At 34.7% G+C, this 15,880-nt stretch overlaps 1 protein-coding gene across 11 annotated transcripts in view; it reads right to left on the bottom strand.

Annotated features, from left to right (window-relative positions):
* The window catches only part of LOC127877004 (6-phosphofructo-2-kinase/fructose-2,6-bisphosphatase-like), a 370,857-nt gene that overhangs the window by 305,740 nt on the left and 49,237 nt on the right, over nt 1-15,880 (bottom strand). For 9 of the 11 annotated variants that reach the window (XR_008048196.1, XR_008048195.1, XM_052422605.1 and 6 more), the window contains exons 8-12: nt 13,086-13,157; nt 9,446-9,592; nt 7,618-7,722; nt 7,128-7,169; nt 6,113-6,200 (exon numbers count right to left, since the gene is read on the bottom strand). Coding sequence is in view for 7 of the 11 variants with exons in the window: in XM_052422605.1 (XP_052278565.1) it covers nt 6,113-6,200; nt 7,128-7,169; nt 7,618-7,722; nt 9,446-9,592; nt 13,086-13,157 (454 nt within the window). In the remaining 4 variants the exon portion in view is untranslated. Of the gene's footprint in view, nt 1-1,971; nt 2,069-6,112; nt 6,201-7,127; nt 7,170-7,617; nt 7,723-9,445; nt 9,593-13,085; nt 13,158-15,880 lie in introns of all 11 variants that reach the window. The other 2 variants (XR_008048207.1, XR_008048218.1) reach the window with 1 other exon arrangement.

The following is a 15,880-nucleotide window of genomic DNA, read 5'->3' as shown; positions in this document are numbered from 1 at the left end:
TTTGATCTAATTTTTTCCCTCAATACATATTCTTTTCTTACTAAACTGTGTGCATTCTGTTAAGAAGTCAACTGAAAGTTGTTTATATACTTACATGTTTTTTTCTCTGTTAAACACATGTGATACATTGTGCATTTTATGTTTTTTTTTAAAAATAACTCAACAGGAAGTTTTGTTCAATAAACTTGTTACTTATAAAACAATGTTGCGTTATTTCAAAAAATAAACGCTTTAAATGTTGAACATAATAAGTTAATAATAAATACCGAACATATTAATTCATGCCCTGGACAAACCAAACATGAAAAAGTTTGCACAATAAGCATCAAATAGTTAATTTGAATTGAATCGAAAATAATAGAATCGGACCATTTGGTATCGAAATCAAATCAAATTGAATGAATCTGCACTATACAATTCGCTGTCTAAATGGACCTTGAACAAGAAAATGACCAAGGGAATATCTCCAAAACACTTTAGAGAGTTATAGTTTTTGCACTCAACACTTTCCTACAATGAAGTTTCATCCTTATATCTTACAATGTAATGGAAAAGTAGAGTTCACAAAAAAATAACAGAGGGCAATAAAACTGACAATATTGAAGAAAGAGTTATGGTACGTTGACTTGACACTTCCTCTTAATGCCTTTAATAATGACACGAAGTTGAATTTAAATCCATTCAATACTTTTAAAGTTATGCAAAACAATAGATGTTTTTGTCAGAATAACAATGCCCCCTACTCTTCCGCTTTGAAGCCATATATTTGACCTTTGACCTTGAAGAATGACCTTGACCTTTCACCACTTGAAATGTGCAGCTCCATGAGGTAAACATGCATGCCAAATATCAAGTTGCTATCTTCAATATTGCAAAAGTTATGGGCAATTTTAAAGTTTTCGGACGGACGGACGGATGGACTGACTGACTGACTGACAGACCGACGGACAGTTCAACTGCTATATGCCACCCTACCGGGAAGCATAAAAATACAGAATGTAATGATTTTCAGCACCAAACAAATAAGAAAGAGCAATTACTCCAAAAATACTTTAGAAAGTGTTATGGTCTGTTTACCCTGGACTTGTGCTCAATGTCAATTTATGAAGTGTTATATTATTTTTTTCAATACTTTCAGTAATTTATGCTAGGTACATGAACAACCAACAAAGGGCAATAACTCTGAACATAAGACAGAGAATTATAGTCTTTAAACACAATAATTTCTTTTAAATCTATCATTCAGTATATAAAGGTTCATTTGAAAACCTTCGATACTTGCTGATCATACGGAATGAACAATACTACAAATAAGCAAAGGGAAATAATTATAAACACACTGAAAAGGGAGTTATGGTTTTTGTATTTCCTCTGAATTTTCTTTTATCAATATATAAAGGTTTACTTAAATACCTTCAATATTAAGGGAGTTAGGCTCTGTCCAAGAAAATTGCCTAAAGGGCAAAAATCATTAAATAGGCATGCAACATATCTCAATAATTTCTGAACCGAGTTACAGTTCTTGTAGTCTAAACTTCCCTTTCATGCCCTCAAACAGAACATGAAGTTTCATTTGAATCTCTTCAGTACTTTTTTAGTTGTGTACAGAAAAATACAATAAGTGTATTAAATACGCATTAAATGCGCATTTAATGTGCAATAAATACTGTGAAAATATAGCTGTTTTAATGCAAATAAAATACACTTTTTTGGAGAAGGGTACCAGGAAAATATTATAAATTGCATGCAACAAAATACAAAATAGATTAAAAAAAACTCTAAAAGGTTACTCTGTGTAATAAGAATCTATGTACATTTACATTCAAGGAAGAGCAGTGATCAATCTACAGTGTTAACTCAACAAAGCAAAAAAAACATTCAAACAAATAACGCAATTGTATTTCTGAACAGGGAACTTTTTAAAACCACCATTAAAGGTAAGGAATCCAGATATTCTTGTTTTGTGAATACCTGAGGAGGGGGATAACTCTCATTTGACATTCCCCGAATCCTGTGATTTTCATTTCCACCAATGATTCTTGAGGTACTGGTACATACGGAATCTCAACTAAACAGGGAGCAGATATGCATGGTTTAAAGGAGTATCAGTTATCCACCATTACAGTCACAGTTTCATACCATTCATGCTATAACTCATGTGATGATGGCAATGAACACGACATGTTTAACTGCAAATGATGCTGTCATTCAATGATAGGTTTGAGGTTTTTAAGGAAACAGTCAATGATAATACTATGGTCATGTGAGTACTTGATGACATGTTATTCTACAAAGTGTGCGTTAGGTTGGAACAATTTTTTTTCTAAAATTTAAGTGCATTGAATAATGGTTACTTCTTATGCAAATAATTAAGTAATCATACGGCTTGACCTACAGCAAAAAATACAAGAGCCTGTCTCTGGGAAAACTGCTGTTCATGCATATGCTTAAGTGTGTGAAGTTCCTTCCTGCATGAACAATCTGCTGAAGAGACTTCCTTTAAACAAAAATATCATAAAAGCGGACTGCACAGGATAATCTGGGATGACACTTTATGCACATGCAGTAAGTTTGGTTTTTCAAGAGTGAGGCTCATCTTATATCACTGAGGAAACATTATTTGTTAAGCCCTACAGACACACATATCAATGGAGGGGTAGATAGAAGGGTAGATGCACACATGGAGAAATGGATGGGCAAACAGACTTTTAGAGAACTGAGATAAGTATCACTCAGCTGCTGGAGCTAGCCTTGAAGTATCCGAGGGGTGGGCAAATGCTACATGAGAAGGCACTAAATACTAGTATAACTCAGGAAACAAACTCAGAGTCTGAACAAGTATTTAGATTTTAATATAAGTGTGCATGATATGGTTATACAACTAAATAGCGTCTGCATAAATTAGCAAAGTGTCTTGCACACCTACACCTCATATGTGTTGACATATTTTAAATGTTTATCGCTTGAGAAAATTGGAGGTACTGTTGTTCGTTCAACAAACTTATAACTTGTGTACGAAGCAAATGAGCAAATGACATAGACTTCAAAATGCTATCTCCCTGAGTGATCAAACAAATGTGGAATGCCCTAGGTCTCTAAATAAAGCAGTAATGGTATTTGTCCCAAAGTTTTCACAACTTAATGCCTTTATAGACATATAACCATTCAGACCAGTATTAAGTGCTGTTCAAATTTAAATATCTTTCATTTAATCTGTACAAAACACAAATCTGATAACAGAGAAATTATCAGGAGAATAGCTAACTAGTTGAATTGATATCCCCTGAAAATTCATTTAAATTTTTTGTGACAGACAGACAGAATGACGAACTGACACACAAAGCAAATTGTATATCCCTTCGCCTTTAGCAGGGATAATAACACAATAAGTCTAAAACTAATGTGAACATTTGGATAAAATAATTGTTGATTGATTTCTCAAGTTCTAATCAGATCAAAGCAAATATAATTGGGTACTTTGTGTAGGCAACAACAGTTTAACCCTTTCCCACTTAGAAGCAAAGTATACATGGCCTTTGGCAAACAGCATAACACCAAAACAGCCTGAGAGTAACTTGCAGTCTGTTAAGATTTAATGCTGTTTGCTGCTCATCAGTACCTAAGGTTTGGAGATGAAGCCTTAAAAACTTGAATCTAGTAAGAAAGGTCTTTCATTAAATTTAACTTTATTAAGGACTACACATGCGTAAAAATACATATCTAAGTGGTAAAGGGTTAAATATCAAAGTGATGCAGAAAGGGCTGCTGCTGCAAGGCAACACAGTAAAGTCTACTGAACCTGTCAAGAAGTAGGGGCATACATACGATAAGATAGGAAATCACTTAATGCCTCCTTTATCAAGATGACCAGTGAATAAAAACACACACATTAACTTCAAGTCTGCGAGTAAGATCTGTCGCCTGATGGTGCACAAAACTGATCTCAGCCTACCTTATATGCATACCTTAATAATTGTTGGACAAAGCAAGTTGATAGTTATAGCAAAATATTTTGATTTTTTTTTTAAATATCATAATTTGATATATAAAGCAAAAAAAAAAGACAAGTGGAATAAAGTCCCTTGAAATGAAGAATAAAGAAAATTACACTTGACATGTACAAATTATTACTTTGGTAATTGAATAAAGAATGTACATCTCGACATACTGTAAGAGTATATACTGTAATTACTCTACGTTTTTGGAAACTTAAAAACATTTTTTCTGTGTGTCAGAAAATTTACATACAAAAAAATATTAAAAATTACAGGTTTTTGAAAATTAAGAAACACTGTAAAAAGATTGGATTGATGGTCAGCTACTGGTTTGCAATATGTGTAATGTCCAATATATGAACGACAAATATCATGTGCTTGGTAACACCATGCAGTATAGAATAAATTAATTTGATATATGTTTGCTCTTTATTTAAAGTAATTGCACATGCCTTATTTTTTAACAGAAAGCTACTCAGAAGCTCAATTTTTACCCATGGGTTTACAGATGAGCATTTGATTTCCAAATTCTTTAGTATGAACTTGTAATTTATGCATTAAAATAGATATATGCAAACAATAAAAAAAAATTCAGTCACCATTATTTTTTTTTGGAGTGAAACCTTTGTTTGTTACTTGTATACATGGTTATTTACCCAATTACTTATAATAAATGGTCCATCCATTGCTCTTATGCATCTGCCAGGTTTTATGACCGTATAGTCTGGTCTTAAAACCACATGATGGAAGTGACACCAAATAAGCGACCACAGGGCCAAAATCTGTTAAAATAGGGCAGTAAAACGTAATGTCCCGGCTGTAAAATATAATGTCCCAACATATACAGTAATAAATTATTGTAGAAAACCCGTATGTCCGAAAATTTTGAGTCACGAAAAATCATTATTTTGGCCAAAAAGGGGGTGTCAAAAAATTAAGACTGTCTGAAAACTTTGAGTAATTAAATATGCTTCTCAAAAGAGGGTCTGAAGATTGAGGATACTTTTATGTCTAGTCAAAACCAGGTGACCCTGGGGTGTGGTCAGTTTTGACCCTACATGAATAGTTTTACAAATATTTGTAGAGGACCACTACAAAATGTCATCAAATATATAACCTTGCAGCCTTGCAATTTAACAGAACAATTCAATAATTGTATTTTCTAGTTTTTAAACCTATCTTTAGCGCTGATGATCTCTATATGCAGCGTAATGATTTGACAAACATTGAAAGAGGTTCACCCAAAATATACCAAAGGGTTCAAAGCAAAAGTAGTCTGAATGAAAAGATGATGAAAGACAAAAGCTTTATATGAACATGCTGTGTCCTGGTTATAGCTACAAAGATGATACAAATCTAGCTCTTAATAGCAAGCCATTAATGAGCCAAAATGTATTCTTGTTAAACACAAACCTACAAAGACACTGTAAAATAACATTTATCATCAATGACACAAATCTGTACTGACAGACAAACATGTTCTGTGTCATAATTTACTAAGAAAAAGATAATTTTTTGGAGTTCAAATATTTTTTCATTACCTTCCTTATCTAGTGCATTATTGTCAAATTAAGAAACCATGAAATCTGGTTTTTTTGCCATAACACAGAGATAACAAGCCTAATTGTTAAAGGCTCTTTAATACAGAATCTGGATTATACAACTTAACTACCAATAATCAGTATAAATAATAACAACCCATATTTATGTTACTAAACCCTACAGTTAACACCAACTTTTTTCATCTGACGATACAAAACTTTTCTTGATTACATTTTGTGCAACTCCAACGCACATAAGAGTTAAATTCAATAAATAGGCCTACTGGATTGTACCAGGACTATAAAATATCTCAGAACTTTAGACTCAACTTAAAATATCCAATAATAAAAAAAATACAACTTTAAATTCTATTGGCTAATTTTTAAGAGAAACAAGAAGTTTGTGTCCATGAAACTTCATAGTAATTTGCCTTGATTTTCAGAGAACAAGCCAATCGTTAATCTTAGCCACACTGATTAAATTATGCATGGATTAAAGGTCAGAAAATGTAAATGACCTGTGACAATGTAGAAATGTTTGTATGAAGAAATTCAAAAGATATTGTGGAAATTTACCTGAGGATTTGTCCTGGAAATAGGCCAGCAGACAACGGGCCACTGCCTGGTGACACACCACCATAACATTCTCCTGTCTCTCCAGCTCCTACAGAGTGTTGAAGGTAACCTGCTGTTAACGACTTGCAACATTTAAATGGTAAATTGAATCTTAAGATACTTATCAATAAAGGATGCATTTGCTCATTTATAAGTTTAGGTAAACAAGTGAACAATATGTGAAATCATTATAATCAAAGAAATAAACAGGGGTATAAAGTAAAATACAAACATGGTCCAAAAAAGATGCGTATTAGATATACCATAACATTGTACTGAACTTTTCATCAATTAATTATTGATAATTGTGTGCAGATACAAGGAAAAAGAAAAATGAGCAGCAACTTGTTTTTAAGCTAACAATTTAATTCTGGATGTTATATTGAAACATTATGTATATGTATTATGTACTTATACACTTAGTCACTTATACCTACAAGATCTTAGCTACATTCCATCAAATTGGGTATACCTGTAATAATGCTAAGACTTACAAACCAAAATCTTTTGCTTTTCAAATGTACACTTTTGGTGTATTAAGTGTTATGGTATGTTTTGAAACATAAATTTGATAATGTACTTGAAAGTAAAAGTGATAAAACTAAACTAGTAAACTAGATGATTTAATGTTTCACTAGAAAGATACCTCACTTAGTTGTAAAATTATAATATAATTCAGCCTCATTCTGGCAAAATTGTGATTCATGCATGTGCCTTAAGTGTTGTACCAAATTAGCGCTTGCAGTCAGCACAGGCTAATCAGAGACTAGATTTTCTGATCTTTTTCTATTTTTCGTTTTAAGAAAGTCTCTTTTTAACAAAATTTTAGTCAAGGTGGAAAGTGTCATCCCTGATTGGCCTATGCGGACTGCACAGGCTAATCTGGGATGACATTTTAAGCAAAGTTTTAATCTGTTTCCCAAAAGCAAGTATCATATAATTAATAACCAAAGTTAAATAAAGCTGCATATCAAACCATGATAACAGGCTCCAGTCTGGCAACCAGGTCTTGATAGGACTGAAACACAATAAAGCAGGCGAGAATAAAGTGGCCATCAGAGATAAGATAATGAATAGAAGTTCAATTAGCACACTCAATGGTTCATTTAACCAGTATTAACATGTTTATGTTGGTCATGTTTTTACAAGCTTTGTTTTGTTTGTCTTCCTGTAATCAACATCATGAACAAAGTTATACTTGGATTTGCATGATAATTTTCGGCAGGTGTGGAATGAAACCAATTTTTATTACAATTCAAGATTTATTCTTTATAAATTGATCACATGTTTTTTGGATTTGCTGCAGTTAATGGAAATGTCTTTATATTGCCTCTTTTCGCTAAAATTTTATGGGCAAAATTCTGATATCAACTTATCTACTCATTGTGGCCTTAACTGTTCTTTATCTATTTTTTTCCCCTGTTATCTAATGAATGGCTCCCCTGATTACATTGGCAACACCCTACCTCTCCAGTGGGGTATCTATAGTGGTATTTATCCTGGTCTCGCTTGGCAAACTCTTCAGGATATTTCTCGGCTATCTCTTCGTAGGTCATGCCTTCACATATACCCTGATAACAGATAATCACTTTTAAATACAAGAGCTGCCATGTAGTAATAAAGAAGAAACACAAAAATAATGGCAAGGCTAAGCATAAATTCTTTAGTGCAAGTTTCTATTTTAATATTTTTAATGATTTTCAGTATTGTTTTGTTGATATTCAAAAATTCAATGTTCAAATATGAACTTAAGATCATCGTTGGACATTCTACCATAAAATGGTGTGTGCAAAATAAGGTATTCCCAATACTGAGAGAAACCCACTAAAACAGCTATTTTCATCTTCCCTAAATACTGACAAGAGGCCCTAAGGCACTCAACTGAATGCCTAAGGCACTCAACAGAATCCTTGAGGCACTCAACTGAATCCCTAAGGCACTCAACTGAATCCCTAAGGCACTCAATTGAATCCCTAAGGCACTCAACTGAATCCCAAAGGCACTTAACTGAATCCCTAAGGCATTCAACAGAATCCCCAAAGAACTGTTCTGAGCAGGTAGCGTTCAGTTGGTTTCACAATAATACTGCCCTAACACTTGGAAACCTAAGACTGCACAAACAACAATAATCTTTAGTCCAGAAATACCACAAATGGCTTTTGTTTTTAATTTTTAACAAGTAAGCAAATAAGATTCTCAGTGTTCACATGATTAACAAATGTTCAGAATAAGTTTTATAATCTGGCAATTCATACATGTAATCTGGCAATTAATTTGGCCTCCAAAGTGTTCACAAGGAACATGATGAGACAAACAGCAAGCGACAGACAAAAGGCAACACAAAAGTTAATAATGTGCTCAAGTGAGCTAAAAAAACAACTTATTTTTTCAGACACCAGCATAATAAGGTGAGTTTAATGCAATATCATAATGAATGAGAATGATCTAATGACCAAAACAGTTTAAAGCTCAAACAAATGTACAACTATACATCTACCACATCCCCCCTCCCCTAAAGGTCCCTGGATATAAGTAAATAAATACAAGAGATGTGTTCGTCAGAACACAATTCCCCCTATTGCGCCACTTTGAAAACAATTTTTTTTTTACCTTTGACCTTGAAGAATGACCTTGACCTTGAACTTCAACCACTCAAAATGTGCATGAGAACGCCGCTTTGAATTAAAAAATTTGACCTTTGACCTTGAAGGATGACCTTGACCTTGAAGGATGACCTTGAACTTCCACCACTCAAAATGTACAGCTTCATGATAACGCCGATTTGAATTGTTTTTTTTTTACCTTTGACCTTGATGGATGACCTTGACCATGAACTTCCACCACTCAAAATGTGCAGCTTCATGAGAACGCCGCTTTGATTTATTTTTTTTACCTTTGACCTTGAAGGATGACCTTGACCTTCAACTTCCACTACTCAAAATGTGCAGCTTCATGAGATACACATGCATGCCAAATATCAAGTTGCGATCTTCAATATTGAAACAGTTATGGCCGATGTTAAAGTTTTCTGACAGACGCCATATATTTGACATTTGACCTTGAAGGATGACCTTGACCTTCACCTTTCACCACTCAAAATGTTCAGCTCCATGAGATACACATGCATATTAAATACCAAGTTGCTATCTTCAATAGTGAAAAAGTTATGGCCAACGTTAAAGTTTTTTTCGGACGAACATAGAGACTGACATACACACATACTGACTGAAGGACAGTGCAACTGCTATATGCCACCCTACTGGGGGCATAAAAAGGAAAATCTTGAATTCTTACAGCGTCTATTTCGTTTAGAGCCTTCCAATGAGCTTTGGGGGCCTTGATGTGCTGCGCTGTCTGGATGGTGCGCGTCAGCTCACTGGTCCACACCTTCAGGTTGGGAATGTTTTCGGCCACCACAAACTTGGCAAGCTCCTTCGCATACTGGACAGGGACACAACATCAACAGAAGCGTTACAAAGGTATGTTCAGTATCTGAATATACACAAGCCTCTCTGTGGGAAGTTAAATGGAGTTTAATGCATGTGTGCAATTAAAATGTTGTCCCACATCAGCCTGTGCAGTCCGCATATATAATAAAGTAAACCATTTTCCACTTTAACTATAACTTTTGGTTTCATAGGAAGTCTCTTCTTAGCAAAAATCCAGTTTAAGCAGAGAGTGTTGCACCTGATTAGCCTCTGCAGACTGCACAGGCTAATCTGTTAAGACACTTTATGCACAGGCTAATCTGTTAAGACACTTTATGCACAGGCTAATCTGTTAAGACACTTTATGCACAGGCTAATCTGTTAAGACACTTTATGCACAGGCTAATCTGTTAAGACACTTTATGCACAGGCTAATCTGTTAAGACACTTTATGCACAGGCTAATCTGTTAAGACACTTTATGCACAGGCTAATCTGTTTAGACACTTTATGCACAGGCTAATCTGTTAAGACACTTTATGCACATGCATTTAGCCCAGTTTTCCAAAGGCAAGGCTTATATATCACTTCACTATGGATGCAATATTGAAGTAACCTTGTTTAACAAGGTTATAAAGATAGGTCTTAAATATGATTTCTTGATAATGTTAATTTTGTTTCTTTAGAGGATGATAAACTCAAACTGTTGCGTCTGACAGAGATGTTGATTGGTTTAATATACAACCCTCAATTTGCTAAAGAGTTCATAACAATAACAATAGATTAAATCTCTTTTCACTCTTTGTAAAGCTTTTTGTGAAAAGATTTCTTAATTATACCTGGATTTACACTGATCTATATAATTACATAATGCTTCCAATACTACCTTATCAGATACTGTTTCATGCTCCATAAGATACATACATGTAGAATTTTAAGTACATTACACATTGCATATCATACTACAATTTCAAAGTTTAAATAATAAATCACCAAATAAATTATAATGTACTTATTCATTATCTTATTTAGTGTTTTTCCAAGGCCATTTTAGCATGGCGAAAAGCCACGCCGCCCTCCCGGATCGCCACGCTGCCCTTTTCAAAGGCAAATTTCGCCACGTGCCTTTCTTTTCAAAGGCAAATTTCTCCACGGGCCCTTATCGATAACATCTTTATTGCCTTACAATCTAACTTGGTCCGCAAAATCAGCGTCCTTGATTGTCTGTGATGCTCCGACTGCTTGATTTACTCGAGAGACGTCAACGTGTAATCGACTATATTTGAGCAGATTTAATCTATTACAGTGCTCGATTTATAGGTAGACTGCTCCAAAGCTGTGAATTAGTCATGCGTGAATAACCCCGTGTCAGTATCAATCGATAATGCCTGAGGCTATGTTATACCAAGCGCACTTTTCGGTCGACAATGTGTACTCCTCCACGATAAAATCGTTACTTCGGAGACTTTTGATGAAAAACTCTATGTTATTCTCGTGGCAATTGTGCATTGCATGCATTATTCAGTTATATCAAAACATATATTTTTACGCATAATTACATTTAAAAACACAAACAAATTTATTCTTTATCACTTTCATCTTTAAGATAATTAGATCTAATTATTGAAACAAGGGCTGTTTGTAAAACATGCATGCCCCCCCTATATGGGCTATAAGTTGTAGTAGCAGCCATTGTGTGAATATGTTTTTGTCACTGTGAACGGTGGTGGTGGTGGTGGTGGTGGGTGGGTGGGTGGGTGGGGGGGTGGGTGGGTGGGTGGGTGGGTGGGGGTGGTGTGGAGTGGGGTGGGTGGGTGGGTGGTGGCGTAGTAGTAGTAGTAGTAGTAGTAGTAGTAGTAGTAGTAGTCGTAGTAGTCAGTAGTAGTAGTAGTAGTAGTAGTAGTAGTAGTAGTAGTAGTAGGAGGAGGAGGAGGAGTAGGAGTAGTAGTAGTAGTAGAGTAGTAGTAGTAAGTAGTAGTAGTAGTAATAGTAGTATAAGTAGTGTAGTAGTAGTAGTAGTAGTAGTGAGTAGTAGTATAGTAGTAGTAGTAGTAGTAGTATAGTAGTAGTAGTAGTAGTAGGTAGCAGTAGTAGTATGCATTACAAAAATGCAGTTAGCCTTACATTTGGTAAAATTTAAATATATTACAAGGGAGGCAAATGCTGTAACAAATAATTTAAACTTATTGCATTTGTTTCCCCTGTATATATGAGTGTATTACCTCCCCTGTCCTGCTTATATTTATATTAATAAACAAAATTAAACATTAACACAATATTGAATATACAAAATATACAAAAAATCTCATATTCTGATAATATTTTTACTTATCCACTGTATTTTACTAAAAGGATGATGTTTCATTGGACTGATAATTATAGATTTAGGATTACAGACCAGTTGCTTCAGTAATATTGTTCAGAGTGTGCCCTGTTGGCCGCGTATGCATCTGAGTTATCATTCAAAAACCATTTTACTATTTCGAGTCACCATGACCTTGACCTTTGACCTAGTGACCTCAAAATCAATAGGGGTCATCTGCGAGTAATGATCAATGTACCTATGAAGTTTCATGATCCTAAGCCCAAGCGTTCTTGAGTTATCGTATGACAACCACCAGGTGGACGGACGGACGGACGGACCGACCGACCGACATGAGCAAAGCAATATACCCCCTCTTCTTTGAAGGGGGGCATAATAATTACTGAGACGTATACTAATTTAACAAAATGCGAATCGCGTATACGATTTAACGTTGCTATGCGCACCTGTCGCTTACATCATTTGACATTTGAACAACATGGCGGACTATACAGAATTAAATTGCGACTCGGCAAAAATGGCAAATAACGTCGTAAACGATCGAATTAACGATGGAGATTATACATTCAGAAGGAATTAATGAAATGTCTGTGATAATCAACGATGCATAAAAATGTTTTAGATAGCAACAACATTATTTATTTATTTGTTATCTACTTGGTGGATGTATGTCACGGAAACGAGTGTTTGCATATTGTTAGCGATCAATTTACTCGCAATGTTTTTTTAAACATCTGGCAAGATTATTGTTAGAAAATGGGATAAGACAAACATGGTTTCATTTATATGTTAGTGGATCTGTGTAAAATCAGATTCATATGCATATATTGCTTTATTATGTTTGTCGTTCTGTAAAGTTTATTGAAACAGCATGGAACTTAAATGTACATTGCAAGGTAAATATATTAATATAAATCATCGTAAGTTAAATACATCAATTACCATTAAATGTGCTTGTTTATATGTTATTTTTTCCACAACTGCTTCAGATGCGATGTTGCCCCGTAATTCAGGTATTCATGGAACGTTTTTGCCCTTTTTTGCCTAAACTGCGCGCTCAAATGCCCTTTTTGAAAGTAATGCACCATGCCCCTTTGCCCTCCTGGGAAAAACACTATTATTAAACTTGGCTGACTATGACTGTCAGCTTCATACAGTACAACCATTAGTGTAGTGTAGCCTACCTCCATGCCTCGAGGTGAGAGTTCACTGTCTCCTCCTATACGACCCCTCAGGTTCATCATACTCTCTCCATGCTGCAGATTTATACAGAAATAGATAATACTTATTTATTTAAGCTCCGTTTTATAAAAACCTATTTGCTTTTAGAGAAACTCAAGTGTTTTTTCCTGGGAAGAACCAGTTTTAGCATCTTTTACAAGATCCTTGGATTTCTCCAAAACTGAGGATCAAACCTAGATACTCTCTGTTGCAGGCTGGTGAATAACTTTTTAATTATTACTTCAAACTACTGACAAATACTACAGGTAGGGTAGAATAAGTGGTAATAACTTTCTTAAACAAGACTATTGCCAAGCAATATAGTCCCCTACCGGCTCCACCATTGTCAGAAATTCCACCATTGTCAGATTATTTTTTTATTATTTGTTGCCATAGCAACCAGAATTTTTGACGAAGGAACAAAATGAAATGACGTGCATAATGTCCATATTGCCATCTATCCATGTTTCAAGTTTCATGAAAAAATATTAAGAACTTTTAAAGTTATTGCAGGATCCAGAAAACCACCATTTTCAGCAGTATTTCTAGTCTATTTGTTGCCATAGCAACCAGAATGTTTGACGTAGGAACAAAATGAAATGATGTGCATAATGTCCATATTGCCATCTATCCATGTTTCAAGTTTCATGAAAAAATATTAAGAACTTTTAAAGTTATCGCAGGATCCAGAAAAGTGTGACTGACTGACGGACTGACAGACAGAGTGCAAACCGTAAGTCCCCTCCAGTAAAACCAGTAGGCGACAATTATATATAAATATATGTATTTGTGAATAAAGAGCATATGAACACAATTCAAATATGCAGGCCTTCAATGGACAGACAAACAAAAGGGTCTCTGTGCCCTAAGGCGCTCAAGTGAAAACTGATGGAACTTAACTTTCCTCAGAAGGTGGAATTCAGAAGGATAAAGGACTGGTACTTAATGAAACATATAGAGTCAATTTCTAGACACATTATTATGAAGAACTTGTGATAATTCAAAATATTTCCAACCAAATATGTCTATGTACATATTTAAACTTTAGCTTGATTTATGGGGGGACGATTCTACTGGAACAACCCAATTTTCAATTCTCCTGATTGATATCTATATACCCATGAAGTTTCATGCTGAAATCTTGTTTAGTATCTGAGATATAGCACTGATAAGTTACATCATACAAAAACAAAAAAGGGAAAAAAATATCTGAAAGAGTAGGGTTATGGTTCTTGTACATTCACCTTTCCTCCTTGATATATACATGTATAAACCACCTCTCTAATGAGTGTTACAAGGATGCACTTTAGCCAAAATTATAAGCTAAACTGACATTAATATTTTTTCACAGACCAGAACCAAGCCAATTGAGATATCACAAGAACAAACATTCTGAGAAAGTTAAGTGCAGGGCTTTCCACAGGCCATTTAACGATCCTTCGTCGGGGCGCATGAATTTTGAAATCAGAGTTTTCGGGGCGCTTGAAATTTTCTGATCAGTGTATTTTTCAGTAAAAAAAAGTGGAGATTGTCAAACAAAATCAAGGTTTCTCTATCAGTGTATCAATATTCCCTGTTTAAAAAGAGCACTCGGTTCACAAGTAATCGCCATAAACACCACATGTGGTAATGGATAATCCACTGATAAGACGCGCGTATCGATTATTCTAGCCACATTACACAGTCATTTAAATGCTGACAAGGATGTATCAGGTAACTTTCCAGTCGTCAAACTGTTATGTTCATTGTCCAATCAGTTACGCGAATGCTTATTAGGGCGGAGTTAACTATCGACCATTATTTTTGATTGACGTCTGGCACGAAGTAAGAGTTTATCGCAGCTTGATTAGCAAGAAGTTAAACCATTTACGTAATATAAAACCGGTAACTAGTACAGTACAGTACATTAAAGACGGTTTCGGGCATCATCATCACACCTTTTTACTTTAAACAAGTGTTACCTATGACTCATAACTAATACGAAAAATTAATTGCAAGTGGTAAACAATTAATTACTTATAGCAAGTTAATTGTGCAAATTAATCCCGGTTACACTTATGCGATAACAATTTTATTCCAGTACATGTATATTTCATCATGTCCATTTATAGAACTGATTCACCTCGTTTTTCTGACATTTATTCGACATGCAATGCGCTTTAACACATTTTCGTTTAATGAATTACCCTCACCTGTAAATGTTTCGTCCTATAATCGTTACTTAGAAGACTGATGATGGCAACCGGCCGTAATCCTCGTGGACAACGTGAATTTCATGCATAATTCCGTCAAAACATTTATTCGACTCATTAAGTGTTTAAACAAATTATCGTTGAATTCATAACGCAACTGTATATATTTGTTGAAATCTCAAATGGGAATAATTAAATTTGTAATCTGAAAACCATTCCCGTAAGTCGATGTTAACGCGTTTTTAATTCGAAACACACTTCCAAATGTAAATGTTACCGCAACGTTAAAATATTCTTGCTTCAAATTAGCAGTGCAAATTTACTTTGTGTCGAATCTTTTTCTCAATTAAAAAGAGCGCGAAAATTATGCAGCATGTACAACATCGTGTCATGTGTATTGTGCGTATATTGAGCGTTTTAACAAGCACACAACACGTCGGGGATTGACGCATGTTCAGAGGCAATATTTCATCAAATCTATAAATAGTCACTCACAATTTATTTGATACTATAGAAAAATGGCAAGGTTTGTGTTAAAGAAATAATTGAGAGCTTTTGTCGCAAAT

The sequence above is a fragment of the Dreissena polymorpha genome, chromosome 1, assembly GCF_020536995.1.
Source record: "Dreissena polymorpha isolate Duluth1 chromosome 1, UMN_Dpol_1.0, whole genome shotgun sequence".
Taxonomy (NCBI): domain Eukaryota; kingdom Metazoa; phylum Mollusca; class Bivalvia; order Myida; family Dreissenidae; genus Dreissena; species Dreissena polymorpha.
Note: the sequence above shows the minus strand (reverse complement) of the source record. Positions and strands in the feature narration are given on the sequence as shown.